The 23272-nt window shown below is 39.0% G+C and overlaps 1 protein-coding gene across 5 annotated transcripts in view; it reads right to left on the reverse strand.

The window, feature by feature from the left end:
- Positions 1–528: 528 nt before the first annotated feature.
- Positions 529–23272, reverse strand: part of dcc (DCC netrin 1 receptor) — a 260988-nt gene continuing 238244 nt past the window's right edge. For all 5 annotated transcript variants that reach the window (XM_068652676.1, XM_049737164.2, XM_049737161.2 and 2 more), the window contains 2 exons: positions 8676–8824; positions 529–2144 (listed from right to left, as the gene is read on the reverse strand). In XM_068652676.1, coding sequence (XP_068508777.1) covers positions 2055–2144; positions 8676–8824 — 239 coding nt within the window. In that variant the 3' untranslated portion in view covers positions 529–2054. The remainder of the gene's footprint in view (positions 2145–8675; positions 8825–23272) is intronic.

Raw genomic sequence — 23272 nt, forward strand, 5'->3', positions numbered from 1 at the left:
CCGCTGTAACGGCCCAGTGAGCGTGAGCTTGAATCATAATGTTTGCAACGTCTTTATAATGAATTCGCTGCCTCGTTCCTCTGTGCCCTGCTCACACATGCAAGCCACCCCTGAATATCAATGCGGCTCCTCTGCCTGAGCGCGCTCAGCCTCCCGCAGGATTCTCCTTTTTCATCACACTGAGATAAAGGTCTGTAAATTACAATATGGAGAATAGGGTGACACAGTCAAATATGAAGCATACTGATGGCTTGTTGTCTTCACCTCACCTGATTAATGAATGACGTCATTTTAAGTTGAAAGAGCTTTTTTTCCCCGCTTCTTTCTGCAAACCCACAAAAAATATTCTCCTTCTCAAGTTGCTTAATCACACACTCGAGCTCCAAACCAGCATGCTAATCAAAAGATTATTTCATGTTTTGAAAAATGGCAGAATTTTAAAGATTGTTGCAAAAATCTCGCTTCTGTGTTTTTTCTTGTAGAACTTCACAAATGAATCTCCTCAGTCGCAGCAGTAAACAAAGCCTCTACTAATGACCCATTTAATTGGACACATTTCATTTTTGCTGTCAATACAAAGCAGTTCAAAGGTACTAAAGGCTGGATGTGTTCTACTCTCCTAAAGGTCATACTAAAACCAAAATAGTGTCGATTGGATGAGCAAGTGTCATCCACAAACGCTTGCATTAACAAAAGGGTATCAACAATTTTCCTTATTCAGTTTCCTGCTGAGTCATGACTAAGAAGCTCGTAATGTGTCAAACGCAATGGAAACTATGAAAAATACACTTAGTGAAATATCAATTATTTCGTATTGGTATTTAAATTTCATTTTTTTTTATTTTGTATAAAAACCTGGCCCTTTTGAGGTGTACTGAAAGTGAAGTTGTGACCATGTGGGGACTCAAGACTGAATGTGGTACACTGTTAATGGCATTCAAAATAAAGAGTAACTTATTAAGAAGACTCCCACTGAATATGTTCTAAAAAAGTAAAAAAATAAAAACAGTTATCATATTCACTCTTATCGCTACTGTTTGCAATCAACTTTAGGCCCAATCACTACAGAAGAACATTCAACTGACAGACTTGCGTTTGTCGAAATTGAGATGAACACCAAGTATTGTACAACTTCATTCATCTTGATGGTCTTACTGTGTTTCAGCAATGGTCAGTATAAAACTGTCAGTGAGAATGCCAGCCTTGAATTTTAAAGGAAGGCTGCCTGGAGGTTCCCTTTTTTGGCAACAACACCTATCCTGTCAATCCCGTTTACAGAGTTTGTCAGGTCTTGCGGGACTAAAAGCTTGGTTAAGAGCAGTGATAGATGTGAAGTCTACAGATGGTTTGGCAATATCTCCCCGACGCATAAGAGTCCAGCCAGAGTTCCAATATTTAAAAAAAGGAAAAGTGATTTGTATTTGGAAGGAGTTTGTTCGGATGAAAGCAAGACTGATGGAAAACATCCCAATAATGTCGGAGGACTTCCAACAGGTAGGGTAAAAGCCCAAAAAAGCAGAAAGTTTTGATGAAACTTGAAAGACAATGTCTATTTCACACTGAATGTTCTGTGTGGCAAACCATATTCACATTGCTGTTAGGAGAAAAAAAAAAAGGAAAATGCTCCCAATGGCAATCATGAAAAATAATTGAGGTACAGTCACAGTAACTGAATTGCAGAGAACTCAGCGGAGGAGAATAGTGAGGAGCTAATAAATACCACAAAGAAGAGAAGAAGTAAAGATCTTAGAATTGTATAATCCTTCTCTTTGTTTCATTAAGTCAAGGTGGTAGGCATCGGGGTTTCCTAGTTTTGTAGTTTCAGCTTGGAAGATCCAAAGCAGCTTGAACCCACTGAGGAAGCCCCTCCACCACTGTCTTGTTCCCGGAGTTGATGATGTCTGATGTGGTTTAACCCAGTACAAACCGAAGTGTAAGTCCCCAGTGGCATCTTCAAACTCAGATGCTGCAGCTGTTTGTGAACACACTGCTGGTGACATCAAAGCTTGAAGAAGTGTTCCTGCTCTGGGGGCCGAGGGTTTAAAAGGGAGGGTTTAGAAGGCTGAGCCGGTAATGGCATTTAGCTGCTTCATCAGCCCTTCTAAACTAGCCATCTGCTCCGAAAGGTCGTCCTGCTCGTACACCTGAAAACAAAAATCATAACAGAAAAATAAATAATATGCAGTATAACAAAAAGTTATCAGTACCTCTTTGTCTATATGTACACAGATATTGTTAAAATTTCATATTTCCTATGTATTCCAACGTTACATCCAAATACCCCCACCCCCTCCTAAAAACCTTTGTCTTCAGCGTCTGTTATGTTCTGTATCTTTTTTTTTAACCCTCTGGGCTGCCCCATCTACCGTATTTTCCGGACTATAAGTCGCTCCGGAGTATAAGTCGCACCAGCCATAAAATGCCCCAAAAAGTGAAAAAAAACATATATAAGTCGCTCCGGAGTATAAGTCGCATTTTGGGGGCAATTTATTCGACAAAATCCCACACCAAAAACAGTCATGAACGAGCAACAACAGGCTAAACGATAGCAACAACAGGCTAAACGATAGGTATGCTAACGTGACAAACACAAACAAAGAGCTGAGAACGGGCCTGACGTAACATATAGAGTGATTAAGGACAACTATTACATGAATAACATGTTTATAAAACCATCAGTGTCACTCCAATTCATTAAATAGCAACAACAGGCTAAACGATAGGTATGCTAACGTGACAAACTCAAAGAAAGAGCTGAGAACGGGCCTGACGTAACATATAGAGTGATTAAGGACAACTATTACATGAATAACATGTTTATAAAACCATCGGTGTCACTCCAATTCATTAAATAGCAACAACAGGCTAAACGATAGGTATGCTAACTTGACAAACACAAACAAAGAGCTGAGAACGGGCCTGACGTAACATATAGAGTGATTAAGGACAACTATTACATGAATAACATGTTTATAAAACCATCGGTGTCACTCCAATTCATTAAATCCATCGATCGATCTTTGTCAACAATGGGTGCGCACGGCTGAGGGCGCTTGCGCTTCAAAATATTCCACAGGCTCATATAACGATAGATAAACTATATTTTAAATAACTATAATACAAGCCAATAATATTATCAAACCATCCGTGCACTTTAATTCCATTAAATCCATCGATCAAATTCCTCGTCCTTTGTCAACATCGCCGCGCGTGCGCCCTGACGTCACCCTCGTCTTTATTCCACAGATCTACTATATAACTATATTGTAGCATTAACAAAGTACAAGGATAGACGTAGGTTTGGTAAACGGCTCTTTATTAAACAAAACAAACTTCCAAGCGTGTGGCGGCGTGGACTTCCAGACAGACCGGGCGTGCGTAATGGCCATGTCCGAGCCCCGCGCACCGTTCGCGGACAACCACTCGGCCGATCGTCGGCCCCCGACTCAGTAGAGACCGGGCGTGCGTAAAAGCCATAATAGTTTTTCAAACCTTCTATGTCACTCCAAATCCTTAATTCCTTCAAACTCTTTGTCCTCCGTGTCACTTAGAAATGATCACCGCTAATGATGCCGGTCGTCCTTGTGTGGGCACGTTTGTATGTAAACAACCGGCGCGCCGCGCTACTGACGTCACTTGAAATAGTAATCCATTGGTACATCACGGTTCTCCAAACTTTCTTTCTGCTGCTCGATTACTGTTTTCAGCTGCATATTTTACAACTTGAAGTTTGTAACCTGCAAAATATGAGTTTCTTTTTGGTGCCATTTTTCTTAAGCCCACCCAGTTGATGAGTCACGGCCAACGGTAAAATTTAGAGCGCCCTCATCCAGTTTCGTCTGAAAATATAATTTTTTTTGGTTGTTTTATCAAAGTCAAAGTCTGCTTTATCGTCGATATATTTTTTTTATATACTAAGACACACAAAGAGATTGAAATTACATTTCCTCTATCCCTCGGTGAGATAGTACACATATGCATACAAGCAACACAAAAAAAACCAAGAAGGCACTAACAATGAATAAATAAGAGTATTGAATAAATGATAAATAAACAAATAATAATAAATAATAATAATAAATATAAGAGGAGCAAAAATGGAGCAAGTGTACATACAGCAGACAGTGGACTTGGATATGGTGCTTTAAAGTGTTAATTGCTTTATTTGATGTTTTCTCTATTTTTTATGTTTTGAATATGTTCAAGATAAAGAAATAAAAGCATGTGAAGTGATCAACTACACTAAAAATAACATGGGAAGTGGTCAACTATACTTGTAAGTGATGTCTTAATGATCAAGTAAAAATTTGTGAAAAAAAAACATATATAAGTCGCTCTTGAGTATAAGTCGCCCCCCCATCCAAACTATGAAAAAAACCGCGACTTATAGTCCGGAAATTACGGTATTTCTCACACCACACACAGAACATGCTTTTAGAGGACAGACTTCAGTTCCACATTTCCCTGTAGCCTTTCCGCCTTGGCCCCGTCAGCTTCAAATGTCCTTCCAAATATAATGCAGCACGCTACACTGAGGACAACACAAACATGGTGGATGTACAATGATTACCAGACTGGTGATCACAGTAATAGGGTGAGAGATGGGTAGTTTATTGGCTCATAGCATGACTCATGGGAAGGGGACAGTTCTTGGGGTAGGGGCCTCTGCCAGTGCCTCATGCAATTAGTTGATAATATTTGAGTCCACTTTGATTTATTGAAAGTCAATATCATTTTTGGTTTGCAACTTGCTGTGCTCGATTGTGAGAAATTACTCGCTTATTCACTCACAGTCACCAGCCCAAACTTCCTGTTAACATACTTACTTATCCATGTTCATTTGGATATCTTCATTACCTTGCAAACATTTGGAAATTTAAAAAATGTAGCACCAATCCACGTAACACAACTGAAGGCTTGCTACAATATGATATTGCAAATCATTCTTCAAGTAGTTTTAAAAATGTTTAGTAATAATAACATGTAGCAAATAACATTTCTGAAAAATAAATAGAAATTGTTCTATACAGTAGATGCAGAATATTTATATAAAGCTTACACCACATTATAAAAAAGCCCACCGTTTTTTTTTTTAAAAACATTAAGCGGACGGATTGCTGCCGTTTTTTTCTAACTAAAGAAGTCTTGTGGAGTTTCTTTTTCTTCTTTTTCCAAATGGCTTACCTTAAGTAAAATCTCACGTCATTGTGGTCAACAGTAAATAACTTATTAAAAACATTGTGTCAAAAGAGTGACAAATAGTCCTCACCGTAAACGCTGGATTGCTTGCATGCTTCAGCAGAGCAACACACATCACTCTTACTGTGACAGTATGATAAAACAGTAGAAAACACTCAAGAAACAACAAAACTGCTGTCTGTTAAATTAAATTCAGCAGAGAATGAACATCAACTTTCTTGCCCAAATAAACACACATTGGATGACATTTTTACTTGTCATAGACTCTTCATCCTCCAAAACAAAACTCGCCTTGTAAATGTATACAGTGCTGCTGTATACTTCACCAACTCAATGGTGATTCATTCTGCATCTATTCTTGTCAAAGTTTTGTTATCGTTACTTAATAGAGTGGTGTTGTACTCGAAGCTGCTCTTATAAATAAATTAAAGCTGACTTCTTGCTGACAGTGATGGATGTTCAATCACAACAAGGGTGGAAATGAACCGCTACAGCTTTGAAAGCATTTAAAAAAAAAAAAAAAAATCTGAAATATCAGTTCATGTATTTAATCATCCACACAAAAATAATCATGTCCATGTCTGCAAATCTACTGGAAGAAACAGCAAACTACACTTTACACCTCTCAACGTTCTATGACGGTTTGCTAATTACATGTCAGATTAAGCTATAGAAATTGTCAAATCTGAGTGGGATTGTTTAAAAGACTCCATCTGTGTGTGTGTGTGTGTAAAGTATCTCTTACGAACACAGCATTAGAAGAGTGTTGTTGCGAGGCAAACCTGTCCTTCTAGGAAAGAAATGAATGGCTAATTATCTTCTCTGCTACTGCCTAAGCAATGTTTCACATATTTGATGAAAGACTTGTTTAAAGTGCAAAAGTACTTCAAAATACATTATTATGTAGAAGCACATAAATGCTCAATGAAAAGGTCCTTCATTATACAGCATTCATCTTTAAATAATGTCCTGAGACCTTTGCGGAACTGCTAGGAATGGCTGATTTTGGGAAAAAGTAATAATCACAGTAATCTTTATTGATATTGAAATCACAATAAAAAATAACTGGTTCTGTGTTTAAATAAAGTCAACACCTAGATTGCTAATTTGTACATTTATTGTAAGAGATATTACAAATGCAAAAATGAAGTTTAAAGTGATGGAATTGGAAGTGTTAGTGGAAGAGGCAACTAAACATATTACTGAGTTACAAAAATTAAATCTATCAGCATCCATTGGGAACTTTGTGGGAAGTAGAAACAGAAATGACAGGTATGACAAGTTAATTTCCCATTTTGAATTTGTCATTAATTTTGACAATGTTTACGTAACTCTGCTATTTCCTCTCATTCCATATGCACAAGATTCACATAAAAGGCCATATGCAGTATTTCTTTGTTAAATGCACAGCTTTTGCCCATTTAACCTTCCACAATCATTCAAATTGAGTAAAGCTACTATAAAAGGTCATGTCGTCCCGTGCCACTGTCAACTGTACTTTGTCCACTTCCAATGGAAATAATAGCTCCTATAAATAAAAGCTATAAAAAGCCCAGTTACTTTTTGATCCCAGTTGTTGACCCATAACTCCACATCGATTGGACAAAATGCCCATTCATATTGTCTCTGATTGTCAGCTGACCTGGTTGCACTATCTGTTACCCAGCAGTACAATGACACAAAATCTACATATAAGGTCAAAATAACTAAAAGAAACCTAAAGGTTACATTTTCACTGTTCTTTTCTCTTTCAGGATAAAATAAATATTTTATTGACGCAAGATACTCTCTTGGGACATTGCGTTCACATTGAAGCTGACATTGTGACATAAAAACAATGAAAAAGGGATAGGATTCATGGATGGTAGTTTATGAATATTCTAACTTAATCTCTGTACAAATAAGATCGACATCCTCCATTTTAAGGGGCAGAAGCTAATATAGTGATTGTTACATGCAAGTCGTCAGAAATAACAGCAGTCAGAGTGCATAGCCTTCAACCAAGGCTATACCTTGTCACCTGCCAAATATAAAATCTAAATGACCAAAGAGAGGTGCACATTCGTGAGTCCAAGCAATTCTAAATATTCATTATCTCTGGAAGCAATCATATTTTTCAAAATCACTATACAAAGTTTGTAGCGTCTAAAAAAAAGAGTAACTCCATAATGAAAGTGCCAGTGCAATTCACAGTCTGTGTAGAACTAGTTGTGCACGCGTGAAATAGAGAGTACACAGGGATGATGGTTTGCAGTGACCTTTGTTGACCTTTAGCACTCCCCCCTGAACGCTCAACACATTTTCTTTTTTGACACCTAGCACTTCGACTGATTCTCCCTTACACTACTTTCTTTACATCTGCCTTACCGTTTTCTCCTCTTTCTCACTCTTATTTTTCCCTCTCGAAGGGGCCCTCTCCTCATGTTGTCATGGCTACACACTCATCCTGTCTTATTTCTCTCCATCCTTTCATCCATGTCCTTGATCCCTTGGTTCTGGACTTTCCTGTCTTCATTTACTATCATTTTCGGTCCTCTCCTATTTGTCGTCAGGGCAACCACTTGTCCTGTTCTATTGTCATTGAGTCGATATGAATATTTAACAAGCTTTGACATCCAGCACCCCTTAATTTCATCTTGTCATTCTCTTTACCCTCGAATCTCCCTCCTTTCCTTCTCTCAATTTTTCCCCTCATATACGTATATGGATACACATATATGTATATGTGTATGTCTATATACATACACACACATATACATATAATAATAAAAACATTAAATTACAAATTGTGATGGATGGAAAAATAAATGCAGAAAAAACGACAATTGTACAGAAAAAAAATTATAAAAAATAATAAAATTACAAATTGTTATGGGTGGAAATAATAAATGTAGCAAAAACATGACAATTATACTGAAAATAATTATATGTATATATATATATATATATATATATATATATATATATATATATATATATATATATATATATATATACACACACACATATAATTATATATATATATATATATATATATATATATATATATATATATATATATATATATATATATATATATATATATATATATATAATTATATACTTAAATTGCACTGCTGACAAAAAATTATTATGAAGTAAAGAGCTTTAATTGTTGGGAATAAATCGATACAACAAATACATGAATCTCGGTTGTAAATGTAGGTCAGTTATCTCGATAACATCTAGGTCAGCAGAAAAGGCCTTGCTCGCCCTTCGCCAATCACGGCAATTGAACATCTCCTCTTTTCTTTCAGTCTCTGCCTCTTTTTATGGCTCTCTTCACAAGGGCACTCTACCTTCCTCCTTAGTGCATGTTCTTCAAGCCTTGTGGTCTTCTTAGCCTTCACATCTTTTTGGCAGTATCAACTCAGAATACCTCTCCACGTTGAGGGCCACTCCTCTACATTTGCAACATTGCTTTGGTCTCCACTTACATTGGCAGCTGAATCCTCTGTGGGTTTTGTTCCTCCTTCTTCCGGTATGTCGGGCGCTGTCGGAACTGAGACGGGAAGCAGTGGTGATCGAGCTTTACCCGGCTGACCCAGAGAAGCTGTCTTCACCTGAGGCTTTGGAAGACTTCCAGCTGTGTAAAAAGAGAATATATTTGACTGCAACACACCACTCAGGCAACCAGGGTCAGACAGATCATATCATGTAACTTCTTTCACTTGAGATGTTTTGGTATACATTGTATAATGTATAATATTTTGATGGCAAAAAACCCCCAACAATAAATAAAACAAAACGTTGCTTGAGGTTCCAGAGGTTATAATTACATCCAACCTAATCCCTTGAGAATCAGAATAGTAAGTACTTGAGTAGACTGATGAGTACTCAAACTAAACAATAATCATCACAGTGTAATTAAATTACACTTCCGACCTATCCAGTTAAGAAACAAATAATTGTCAAATCAAGAGAGGCAAACAGCTTTTTTAGGAAACATTCAACAGACACACATCCCACTCTTCTCCGCTTATATCTGGCTAGTTATTGTTACCTGTATAGTCAGTCTGAAGTCCACATAAGGCAGGGATGTCAAAGTCAAACACACCGAGGGCCAAAAAAAACAAATTTGCTACAAGCCGAGGGCCGGACTGGTTCAATGTTTATTAAAATATATCGGAATGATTGCACATAGCCTTTTGAACTAAGACCTAACACAGTGTACATTATTTAATGATTAAATGAATATGGCAATATTTTGTTATGGCTCTGTCAGTAACTTCAAGGGAAAACATTTTCAACAGCCAAACAGCAAAAAATTCAATTGTTTTAAAAACAAAATGTGTTTCTTAATATCAACATAAATGCATAAGTAAAAGTGCATGCATTATAAACTGAAAATGTATTATTGTGCTGCTCTATGATCTACCGATCATTGCTTTCAAATCGTAAAATAAAAAAATAATCAAATCAGTTGTATTCTTTCTCATGGCTCTTATCTGCAATTTTCCCTTGGTCCATTCAACTGAAAAATAAATATAAATAAATAAAATTCAAAAATTTACGGCACACAGACAAAACAATACTTTCTTCAAAGAAAAATCACGTCTTGTAGAAACAAATGTAAAAATGTAACCGAATTAAAAAACGGAAAATACGTTACTGTTCTGTGATGCTCACTTGTCTGAGGCTGAGCCTGATACTTAGAGGTGTCTCATTGTTTGTACAAGTTCATCAATGTTCGGGGTTAGGCTCTGAGGCTCAAAACCCGTTTTTGATCAACTCTCCTTCTGCAAAGGGCCGGGCTGATTTGGCGATCTCTTTTGCCACAATAAATCTAGCCTTGGCAGCAGCCTCGCTTTGTGATTTAGCATACGTGAACATAGCCTGTCTGGACTTAAGGCCTCGTTTTAATTCTTCCACCTTCTGTAGCTTTTGTTCATATTCCATATTCTTGTCTTGGTCTGTGTGTTTCTTAGACGTTTGATAGTGCCTTCTTAAATTTAATTCTTTCATTACAGCCGCATTTTCTCCACACAGAAGACACACAGGTTTGCCTCTTACCTCCGTAAACATGTACTCTGCCTCCCACCTGGCCTGAAACCCCCTGTTCTCAGCGTCCACCTTACGTTTAGCCATTTTTGAGGAGGGGGGTATCAAAAAGTTGAACTCTGCTCTGACTACTGATGAATAATGAAGCCGCTTGTGCGAGCTGCAGGGACATTGCGGGCTACCGTTGCATTGTGGGAAATGTAGTGTTGGTGCGTGCAAAACACCAGCGGGCGGCTGTGGCCTACGGGCCGGTTCTAATAGTAATTCAATATCATCCAGGGGGCCATAGATAATCAATTCGCGGGCCGGATCTGGCCCGCGGGCCGTAACTCTGACATATGTGACATAAGGTATCCGAGTGCTGGGCAGTAGCTAGCAACTTCAAAAGTTACATAATTAGTTTAACATGAATATATACGTATTACTATATCTCAGGAACACTGTCGAATTGTCGTGTTTCAACATCAAATAACTTATACTGATAAGTTAATAAGTTAAGTAATAAGTTATACTTAAGTTATTACATATTGTGGTAGTGTCCATAGAAGCTACATTTCTGCAGGCAGTTCTAAACCTTAACTACTGTACATCTTTTCTGTTTGACGTGTGGCGTACCAATCCGTCTTAGACAGTGTAAAAAAAAGATTCTCGATGATTGTCTGAGAATGTAGCTAGCACCCCACAAGGTTGCAGTTAACAGTCCACTGTTGGTACTTATGATTGGTCTCAACGAATGTTAACTTCATCAACCAAATTCAAGAATGGTGCAACGTTAATGACTTCTATAGTCTGTTGTATATTATACATACACTAGATACACTGAAATATTATGGTACTATTATTTTAAAGGCATACCACAGCCCAAATTACAGTATCAAATATATTGAGAACTGTGTTGATAGATAATTATATTCTACTCTTCAAGTAAGCTGCGCAAACTAATGTGGATGGATAAAGCATATTGCATTTTTGTTCCATCATATTCAATTTTCACACTAATTCCCAGTTGATTCCCACAAGTACTTTAAACTTCAAAAATAGGGTTCATAATGCCAAGGCTGTACATCCAATTACTTTTAATGACTAATCACATTATATAATACTGATCTTTCTTGTTAGCTGTTCCTACTTTTTCAATGACCTGCAACACGCATGCACGCAGGCACGCACGCATGTACGCACGCACACAGAACGATGATTCATAGCTTCCAGGTATCTGAAAATGTAATAACAAACACAAAAATAGGCTAATACATCCCTATTTAAATTAACAGGAGGTAAAGCAGTTGGAGTTCAGTATATATTTTAATATCATTTTGAGCTATAAAAATTAAATAAAGTGCAACTGAGTGTAGCACAGAACAAGAAAACTAGAGGGCCATATTCGAAGAAGAGTCCCGTCAACGCAGTCCATAGATTCATAGATCAAAAATAAGTAACAAAGTCAGACCGTAGAACAACCTAAAGAAGTAAAAAAGAAAGTCGGTGCAGAGAAGATTTTTTTTTTGCTATTGACTCAACTCAGTCAGACCATAATACTCCATCTTCATGGTCCCATCAAAAGGATGATGCATATAAAATATTTTTTTTGCACGGAAAGAGATTTGTCTGTTTGAAGACATCTGTTCCAGATCATGTGAAGATGACAAGAGCACAACGTGGCCCTGAAAGCTATCAGAATAAATGTGGTCCAATTGCTGAGAAGGATGGGAGATCCCGTTCCAAAGGGTGGTTTCCACAAACAGAGAAATTGTGAGGAGAAAATGGTTGATCTGATATCCATATCGATAAGCATGCTACTGTTTTGTTTGTTCTTTATCAAGCTTTGGAAATGAAGACACCTTCTCTGCTTGAAGAAAATTAGGTCTACTGATATCTGACCATGAGAACTGTCTTTTATAGAGCTTACATGAGGAAATAATTGAACATTGTAGGAAAATCTAGGTTACTACAACCAGAGGAGATCGTTTGAAAATACTGGAAACATTTTAGTTGCAATCAAACTTTTGGTCAAATTTGACGTAACCTTAGCAAGATACCGTATTTGCCGGTGTACAGGTCGACTCGGTGTATAAGTCGACCCCCTAAAATTCGAAGGAAATTTACGATTTTATGATATATCCTTTGTATAAGTCGAGCTCAATTGTTGCATTATATTAAACTTCAAAATTCAATATGTGAAATTTATTGACAAAATGTGTTCAAATTCCGGGAGGCCGTGCGCATGCGGCTGTTTATAAGCACCGCGGAGGAGATCGCGAGCCTCATTCGACTTCCAGCGGCCGGCGAGCTCGCGCACGCTGCCCGGCACCAACGGGAGGCCAGAAATAGCTCCAAGCCGAGCGGATCGGCACTTTATAAGCACCGTGGAGGAGATCGCGGAGCCTCATTCGACTTCCAGCGGCCGGCGAGCTCGCGCACTCGCCCGGCACATCCGGGAGGCCGTGCGCACGCGCCAAGTGGCCGAAAATAGCCCCCGCCTAGCGGATCGACTGTTTATAAGCACCGCGGAGGAGATCGCTGAGCCTCATTCGACTTCCAGCGGGCCGCGCACTCGCGCACGCCGCCCGGCACATCCGGGAGGCCGTGCGCACGCGCCAAGTGGCCGAAAATAGCCCCCGCCGAGCCGATCGGCTGTCTATAAGCACCGCGGAGGAGATCGCTGAGCCTCATTCGACTTCCAGCGGCCGGCGAGCTCGCGCACCCGCCCGGCACATCCGGGAGGCCGTGCGCACGCGCCAAGTGGCCGAAAATAGCCCCCGCCTAGCGGATCGACTGTTTATAAGCACCGCGGAGGAGATCGCTGAGCCTCATTCGACTTCCAGCGGGCCGCGCACTCGCGCACGCCGCCCAGCACATCCGGGAGGCCGTGCGCACGCGCCAAGTGGCCGAAAATAGCCCCCGCCGAGTGGATCGGCTGTTTATAAGCACCGCGGAGGAGATCGCTGAGCCTCATTCGACTTCCAGCGGGCCGCGCACTCGCGCACGCCGCCCGGCACATCCGGGAGGCCGTGCGCACGCGCCAAGTGGCCGGAAATTGCCCCCGCCGAGCGGATTGGCTGTTTATAAGCACCGCGGAGGAGATCGCTGAGCCTCATTCGACTTCCAGCGGGCCGCGCACTCGCGCACGCCGCCCGGTTCAAATTTTCTAAGTGCAACGCACAATGAGATGCATGAGAAACGGCCTTGGTTACCATCACATTTGAAGCGATGAATACGAAGTTAAATTTTATGACTCGGTGTATAAGTCGAGGTCGATTTTTTTCGGTCGATTTTGGATCGAAAAAGGTCGACCAATACACCGGCAAATACGGTACTTGCATACAGCAAAAGCGTACTTGCACAACAAAATTCAATCAGAAATAATAAATGTTGGTGAAAGCTCCCCAAAATATATTTTTTCTGAAATTAGTAAACATGCTATTCCAGGATAATCATAGATTCTCCTCCAGATATTGACCATGAAGATGTATTTAAGCTATGTTCATACTGATGAAAGCATAAAAAGTAGAAACACAGGGGACATTTCTGTTTTTTCACGTACTCAGTGGGTAAGGTTAAATTCATTAGTCTTTCAGACAAGACACAAAAAAGAAATTCGGCCATGACGCTGTGAAAGTAGTCCAAGAGAAGTGTGACATTATGCAGACCTTCACCACCTGTTGGATGGAGATTTTTTAATGGAAATCAACCCTCATGCAGAATTACAATTGAACTCAATGGATCATATTTATAACTTTATTAAATTTGGTACTTAGTTTTATCTTGAGGGCAGAAAGTCTCAGAATGTGTGCAGGATTTGAAAATGGGATTCAATAACGCTTTTGTGATCTGAAAGGATTTTGATTTGAAAAATGATTGAATTATCCACAATGCAATGCACAATTCCGTTAATGAATTGTGAATATTGAGGAAAGCCAATCGCACGAATAAGATTGTGTATAGTGTGAGAAACGCACAGTGGTTTGAAAGTACAACTTGAAATTAATAGAGAATAATTGAGGACTGCAGTATCAACCTTGAAGAACTCATATTTGAATTTCTTCTGAACTAGAATTTAGTAGTATTTGAAGATAAACAAGAGAGAGAGAGAAACTAAAAATAAGGAATGTTTAGACTTAGTATAATGACAATTCAGTTACACGGTATGATGTAATTATTTCTTTTTGATGCTCGCTGCTTCAAGCTCAAAGAAATAGAATTCTCCCTATAAAAAAAACCCCAACAAAACTCAGGGCTTCCATGCCACAGGAGCGACTGACCAAGCGTGGCTTTAATTATTTAGAAATAGAATTACTTACAGCTGAGTCGTTCTCCCCGAATTTCACGAATACCGTATATCCCCAATATATCATGGATTTTTTTCCCCCTGCTGTTATTTCCAAGTGTTATTGCAGTTGGCAATTTCAGTTGAACTGGAACCCAACATACTCAATGGATTACTGGGGGCGACTTGGCCTAACTGTGAATATGCATTGGGGGTGAGGCATGCAATCAAGGAGTTTCCCCCAAGCATCACCATGACCTTTGTACGCCACTGCAGCACTATGTCATGTCTGTGGAAGAGATGAGACAGGCCATTTAAGAAAGCAGAATAGGTAGTCAATGAAGATTTTCAGCTTTCATTCATCAAGGTAGGATGTGGGATTGTTTCAGAGTTGTTTCCATCAAAGAGTGACCATTGCCTATACTGCTTGTCCTTAAAAAGCACATGGAGTGATGTATATGTACACTCCATTCAAGAGGCTTCAGCCAAGTTTCTATCCTAGAACCTTTTGGCTGTGGGCTGGATTCAACACTTAGCCTGGGAATATTCATCAATGAGTGATTTGATTGGAGGGGCCGTGATGTGCCTGGGTCTGCGCCCAAATGGACTGGACTTTTGGGAAAACACCGAAACTCGCTATGGTCACCCAGTCCCTGGCCGAGAGGCAGACATACTAACCACTATTCCATTGAACTGTCAAGCCTCATCTTGCCACTAATTTAGTGAACAATATGCTCTCTGCTGTTGAACGCAGAGGTCCTTGAATGTATGGGCAGGGTCAGTTTGATTTGATTACACATAACTGACATTGATTGATCTAAATAGCGATGTTCATAAGTGACTAAGTGGACCATCAAACAAGAAACGGAAGTCTGAGCCCTGCAGTAATTTGTCTGACCGACTAACCATCTACCAATTCATCTGTGAACACAGATTTGACGGTGGGCAGACAGCCAGTACATTTCTCGGTTTGTGTTCGTTTGACGCTAGTAATGACAAACACAGATTTTTTTGAAAAAACAAAAACTTAAAAAACTGGAAATGTTCACAGTAACACAAATACAATTCCTCATGTGCATACTGTTACTAACTGGGATTGCTATCATATTGGTAATTTATCTAATACAAACACAGTGCTAGAAAGATTATTGATTTATACATTCCAGTGCATGGATGGAACATAAAGGCTTTCTCAAAATTGCGACTCAGTGCGTTACAAAGACAATGTATGCTGGGATGATTAGTGTGGGCAAGCCCTTTAAAGACAGCGTATAGAAAAATGCAATTTTTCAAAACGTGGACAATTACATGCACAGACCCCAATCCCATTATCATCACTTGTAAGAGAGTATTAATTAATGGGAAATTTGCGTGGAAATTGGTCAGGATCAGGCCTTAGCCTCCACGCATGGCGGGAATCCACTCTACATCAATTATTTCTCCCACCCCTAACATCTATCCACATATATACCAGCCTACCCGTCTATTATCAACCCGTTATCGACCTTCCATCTTCCAGAGCACAATTTCAGATTTGTCTGACCGGGTGTGTCATAACTGCTAACTACAGTTTCATGAAAATCAATGCACAGTACATTTTAAAGCCTTCGTGTTCTGCAACAAATACTCTGTCAAACTTAGATATTCAAAGCACAAGTAGGGACATGTGACAAAATAATGATTGACAATCACAGACATAAAACAGAGACCGAATAGTGGTGATTTTCTTTCTCTTTTTGCTGATAACCTGCACAGCCCCCTGACGGCTCAACACATCCCTAGGCCTCTTGTGTTCAGAATCCTGTCTTCTTCTCCCTGCACAGCATTCATTCAAATTTTGATCAATAGACATCCACCCTTGCTTCTGTGAAGAAGAAAACACTGGGGACAATCCTCTTTGCAATGAATTACAGAGACAAAAAAGATAAAGTTGGATTTAGACACCTACTGTCAACCAAATTCATAGCACAACAAAACAACCTGAAGTTGTCCAGGGAATAGATGCTATTCATCACTGCAGCAAAATATGCTGGAAAATATGTTTCTCAATGACAATAAAGATTTTAATTCAAACTGTAACTATAATATAAATGCAACTTTCCCACTGCATTTCATTAGCTAACTATTCTTAAGCATCCACCCATCCATCCATCCATCATCTGAAGCTCTTATCCTCACGGGAGTTGAAAGCTACAGACTTGTTGTGGGTTCAATTCTGGCTCCAGCTTTCCTTTGTGGAGTTTGTATGTTCTCCCTTCTTCTTGAGACTAAGTGACTTTAATGTTCAGTCCAGTAGTACCTCAATGCAGGCCCACAAAAACTCACACAATTTAAAGTGGATAAAACTTACATTCCAGTATGTTTAATGTAAAGTGTGTTGTGCTTCACGGCCTTCAGCTAATAGCAAAGTTTTCTGTCAAAGTTTACAGCGCAGTTCTTTTTTGAAAATAAAATAAAAGCGCATGAGTCCATCAAAGGATGACTACATCTCTCTGACTGATCTCATACCAAGATTGTTAATGACCTTGTGAGCACAGTGTGTTCGGAAAGAATGAGGGAATATTCCTTCCGTTCACATCAAGTCTCTGCCAAGCTAAATCGTAAAGATAGCAAGTCAGTATGTGTTCAATATCATGGTCCATTGTCTGACACGTATTGATATCTTTCCACAAGAGTTACTAACAAAAGTAATGAATATTGATTTTATCCAGTCGCATGGATACATTTTAGATTCAAAGGTCACTTTGATAGGTGGAGCAGGGAAATGTGGTTAGTACGTAGAAGAGTTCTGTGTTTAAATCTCAGATCAAACTTTCCCATGAGGAGAACTGCTACTGAGTGCTTTAAGTGAGGAAGAAAAATGTGCCGATACTCCACTTATTTGTCAGCTGCCAGATAAATTCGATGGTGGGCAATAGCATAGCATATCATAAACACACAGTTTGGGTTTGTGTGTTGTCATGCATGCATGCAACAGTCATGTGCAAAGTATTTTTTCCTTCAGGGACTAGAATTAGTTTAATAAAATTACTGGTCAATATGTAGTTCTATATGCCATAACCATATTTCCCAATATTCTGTAAGCAGGGGACATCAGAGCAACCTCAAAATGTAGCAGAACAAAAATGTTTATAACACTTGCGCACATCAGACCAAATTCGAGGAAATGAGTTCTAGAAATCAAACACTTTGCAATTGTGCAATATAAGTGCTATACCACCTCCACAGTAGAACACCCAGACCCCCCCCCCCCCCCCACCCCCCACCCACCACCACCCCGAAAAGACAGTTTTATGGTGTCTGGCTGAGCCTCAGGGGATTTGTCAGTGAAAGGTGGAGGTTTGGGAAGATTGGCGGCTTGTCTGCTAGAGAGGTGGATATATTTACCAGACACGTCAGACTGAAGGTGTGAAATGACTGCCGGGGGTCACATCAGTGCTGTCTGTCTGTTTTTTTGGGCCGAGGTGAAAGATTGAGAGATATAAAGCACTATGAGGTGAAGATGGAGGATGGTTGGGTGGGGGTGTTATTGATCCTGAGAATGGTTTGAAGTAAATCCAGTAAAAGATTAAAAGTATCATTGCGTCTCTGAAGGCACAGTCAACTTCAACAGCTCACAGAGGAGTTTAGTATTTCCTTGTCCTAATCTTCTGTGTATTTTTGATCTGTCTTTTTGATCCATTCATCCATCCATTCATCTGTTTTCTATACCTCTTGTCCTCATGATCACAACTGAGCAGGATCTTATTCAAGCTAACTTTGGAAACACCAGTGGCACATATTTTATTGACAAACAACCATTCACACTCACATTCCCACTTATGGACAATTTAGATTCTTTCATTAACCAAACTTGCAAAGAAAACTTGGACTATGGATGAAAGCCAAAACCTGAGGAGACTTTTTAACCCAGAACCTCTTGACAGTGATGCAGACTTGCTTACTAATATTTCACTGTGACCCTGTTTGACTTTTTTCTAAAACGTTATTTTCAGTGTGACGGGTAAGGGTGTACAAATGTAACTGTTTTCTGATCATTTTAGAAAGAGGGGCATATTACGAAAGGGGTCATGTCAATATTATAGGTACCAAACAAATAACTGTTTTCTAATTACTGTAATTTCTGGACTATACATGCAAATATAAGCCACACCAGCTAAAATTGTTCATATAGAAGCTGCACTGGACTTTAATCCACAGGTGTGTTAATATGTAAGAAAATATGCTCCAATCATATGATATAAAAATCATGAAAAATCCATAGGTAAGCCACACTGGCCTATAAACCGCAGAGTTCAAAGATTGTACAAAGAGTAGCTGCTTATAGTCCGGAAAATACGGTAGATTTCCATTTTCCCCTAAATCTAATTAAAACACAGATGTTTTGTGTCAGTTAACCATTTCGCCATTTACTCATTCAACAGTATAATTTTATCAAATTTGCATCCTTTTCGCTGTTTGCCAACAGCAGGGATGTTCATGTCATATCATTTTGCATGATGGTTCAAATAAAAACCCTGCTGTCAAACTATGCCAGGTTGTACAATATCTGCTTTGAACCATATCTGACAATGTTATGAATTCATGGCAACTACAATGTAAATGGAAATGAGATATGCTGGGAAGGCATGTAAACAGCTCTTGTCATCCAGCTGTATGACTATGGAAAACTGATGAAGAACAAAAATGAAACATAAGCAATTGCCTGTCAGGAAAATAAAAGCTTAATTAGCTATGAACATTTTGATATGATATTCATGGGATTGTGGGAGCAAGACCACTGATTTCCATCACGTGTGGTTAGAATCTGCACATTGTTCCAAAATGATTAACGTATGTTAACCTGTTAACCTCCTGACCTTATCTCACACCCTTGGAACAATTATTTTATCGACAAAACAAAGACTAAAGGAAAAATGGTATTTTATATGATTTGGGAATGTATACTGAAATATCCCATGTATTTGTCAAAATGCTGCAGATAATACTTTATAAGAGCAAACTCACTCCGCTGAGGTGGGATGAAATGCACATAGCAGCCATTTGTTGTGTCTTAGAGTTTCCCGCATTAAACTGCAGTTTTTTTTGGCATTTTTTTACATTTTCTTTTCTTTTTTGGAACACATACAGTAATATTTTAGCTATACGAATTAACAGACATTTTTGATAATTATCTACACAATGGGCCCTATATTCGTGCTAGTCGAGCGCAAAACACAGTCTAACTGTGGGCATGGGTGTTGTTTTCTTGCCTTTGGTATTTTACTAGAGAGGGGACAGATAAAAAGAAACATTTGTGCCGTTGTGGGAAAGAACACAGACAACTTGTCATGCACTTTAGTATGTGGCTCTCCTCATTTCCTTTAAAATCAGCCCATAAGAAGTGCCTGGTCTATATGGCGGAATGACTCCCTGGAGTTTATCTATGAAATCGGCAAATTACATTTTAAATGAACTGCAAAAAGACCTCCCCATGTGGATGATGTAAAGTTAGCCGCTGTGGAGTGGGCACTTTGAGACCACCTTGTAACCCTGATCGTAAATCCATGTGTGACAACCAGCCCCCCACCTACATTTGTGCCGTAGTCAGCAGGGTATGTAAATATATTTAAAATTATAATAGTTATTCCTTCAATGGACTGATTTCTACAATAATTCTGAGGGATTGATGTACACCGTTGTCATATTTAAGAATTAAATTCAATGACATCTACTACACATGTCTGTGGATCTCAGAATCTGTCTGGGACTCATTAAAATCCATCAAAATCACATCACACTACCTGCGCCATAACTAAGGGTTGCCTGGTTTTAGCTGGTGGAAATTCTAGCCTACTTTATTTTTATTATATGCCTACCAGGGGCATGTAATAAGAAAACTCGCTCATTACGCGCCAGAACGCCCAGTTAGATGCAAAGCGGTCTGCAATATTACCAAAAATGGTTAACGACACTTGCCTTGGCATGGAAATCAAGATGCACAGTTTTTTCACTGAGCACACATGCTCCTGTCTACAATAACGGGGTTCCATATGTATTTAACCCTATGTAACCCTAACCCTCATTCTTTATAAAGATCATGATGATTTTTCCAAATGTGTTTTTTCAAAGTTTGGGCTTAGTCTATGTATGATTCCTGATCAGTTTTTAATTATTCACATCTGTACACTGTAAACCAAAGAAATGCTTAACATTATCATAGCTGAATATGATTAATGAGTGATGATTGAATGAATGAGTTTAGGCAATGAACTTCATTTATATTAGTGAATAGTGTACTCAAAATCTTTTTGCCGACAGTTGGATGGATCAATGGTTGTGGGCCATACACAATAGGATAAGCATGATAAAAAATGTGCAGATAATGAACAATCCCACCTGAAAGCACTTTTGTGGCAGGACAATGTCATAGATATTGATATGAAAACTGTAGTGATTTTCCTTATTGTCAAGAAAACCATGGAAAATGGCTTAACACCAGCTCTTTAAAATAAAACAAGAAACTGAATAAACAAGGGTGGACTAACAATGTTTTGACTGTACATTGTCAATGATTTAAACGAGAATTGATTGCTCAACTTTGAATTCATTTTTGGTCCGCTCAAATGCACAAAAGGTCACAAGTATACGTGTGACAACTAACATTGGCGTAAGGATAATTCAGCACCACCAGACAACAATCAACAGGGTTCTGGCACAATTCTAGTGGGGTATTCAACCATTCTTGATAGGATTGGTAGATTTCATTTAAATTGGTTGCTTCCGTGGCCACAAATGCTCAGGGCTTTGGAAAGGCCATTTGTGAAGACAATTACTTATGTTAGCGTTCTTTATGCATTCCAAACCCAGCTTTGTGCTTTTTAGATATCTTTTTGTTATTTATTATACGCCCATCCGTTTTCTGCACTGCTTATACCGTAATTTCCGGACTATAAGTCGCGTTTTTTTCCATAGTTTGGGTGGGGGGGCGACTTATACTCAGGAGCGACTTATATATGTTTTTTTTTTTCACAAATTTTTACTTGATCATTAAGACATCACTTACAAGTATAGTTGACCACTTCCCATGTTATTTTTAGTATAGTTGATCACTTCACATGCTTTTATATCTTTATCTTGAACATATTCAAAACATAAAAAATAGAGAAAACATCAAATAAAGCAATTAACACTTTAAAGCACCATATCCAAGTCCACTGTCTGCTGTATGTACACTTGCTCAATTTTTGCTCCTATTAGATTTATTATTATTATTTATTATTATTTGTTTATTTATCATTTATTCAACACTCTTATTTATTCATTGTTTGTGCCTTCTTGGTTTTTTTTTTGTGTTGCTTGTATGCATATGTGTACTATCTCACCAAGGGATAGTGGAAACGTAATTTCAATCTCTTTGCGTGTCTTAGTATATAAAAAAAAAAAAAATCAACGATAAAGCAGACTTTAACTTTGATAAAACAACCAAAAAAATTATATTTTCAGACGAAACTGGATGAGGGCGCTCTAAATTTCACCGTTGGCCGTGACTCATCAACTGGGTGGGCTTAAGAAAAATGGCACCAAAAAGAAACTCATATTTTGCAGGTTCCAAACTTCAAGTTGTAAAATATGCAGCTGAAAACAGTAATCGAGCAGCAGAAAGAAAGTTTGGAGAACCGTGATGTACCAATGGATTACTATTTCAAGTGACGTCAGTAGCGCGGCGCGGCGGTTGTTTACATACAAACGTGCCCACACAAGGACTACCGGCATCATTCGCGGTGATCATTTCTAAGTGACACGGAGGACAAAGAGTTTGAAGGAATTAAGGATTTGGAGTGACATAGAAGGTTTGAAAAACTTTTATGGCTTTTACACACGCCCGGTCCTACTCTACTGAGTCGGGGGGCGGTGCTCGGCCGAGTGGTTGTCCGCGAACGGTGCGCGGGGCTCGGACATGGCTATTACGCACGCCCCGTCTGTCTGGAAGTCCACGCCGCCACACGCTTGGAAGTTTGTTTTGTTTAATAAAGAGCCGTTTACCAAACCCACGTCTATCCTTGTACTTTGTTAACGCTACAATATAGTTATATAGTAGATCTGTGGAATGAAAACGAGGCTGACGTCAGGGCGCACGCGCGGCGATGTTGACAAAGGACGAGGAATTTGATCGATGGATTTAATGGAATTAAAATGCACGGATGGTTTGATAATATTATTGGCTTGTATTATAGTTATTTGAAATATAGTTTATCTATCGTTATATGAGCCTGTGGAATATTTTGAAATGCAAGCGCCCTCAGCCGTGCGCACCCATTGTTGACAAAGAACGATCGATGGATTTAATGAATTGAAGTGACACCGATGATTTTATAATCATGTTATCCATGTAATAGTTGTCCTTAATCACTCTATATGTTACGTCAGGCCCGTTCTCAGCTCTTTGTTTGTGTTTGTCACGTTAGCATACCTATCGTTTAGCCTGTTGTTGCTATTTAATGAATTGGAGTGACACCGATGGTTTTATAAACATGTTATTCATGTAATAGTTGTCCTTAATCACTCTATATGTTACGTCAGGCCCGTTCTCAGCTCTTTGTTTGAGTTTGTCACGTTAGCATACCTATCGTTTAGCCTGTTGTTGCTATTTAATGAATTGGAGTGACACTGATGGTTTTATAAACATGTTATTTATGTAATAGTTGTCCTTAATCACTCTATATGTTACGTCAGGCCCGTTCTCAGCTCTTTGTTTGTGTTTGTCACGTTAGCATACCTATCGTT

Source organism: Syngnathus scovelli, chromosome 13, assembly GCF_024217435.2.
Source record: "Syngnathus scovelli strain Florida chromosome 13, RoL_Ssco_1.2, whole genome shotgun sequence".
Lineage (NCBI taxonomy): Eukaryota > Metazoa > Chordata > Actinopteri > Syngnathiformes > Syngnathidae > Syngnathus > Syngnathus scovelli.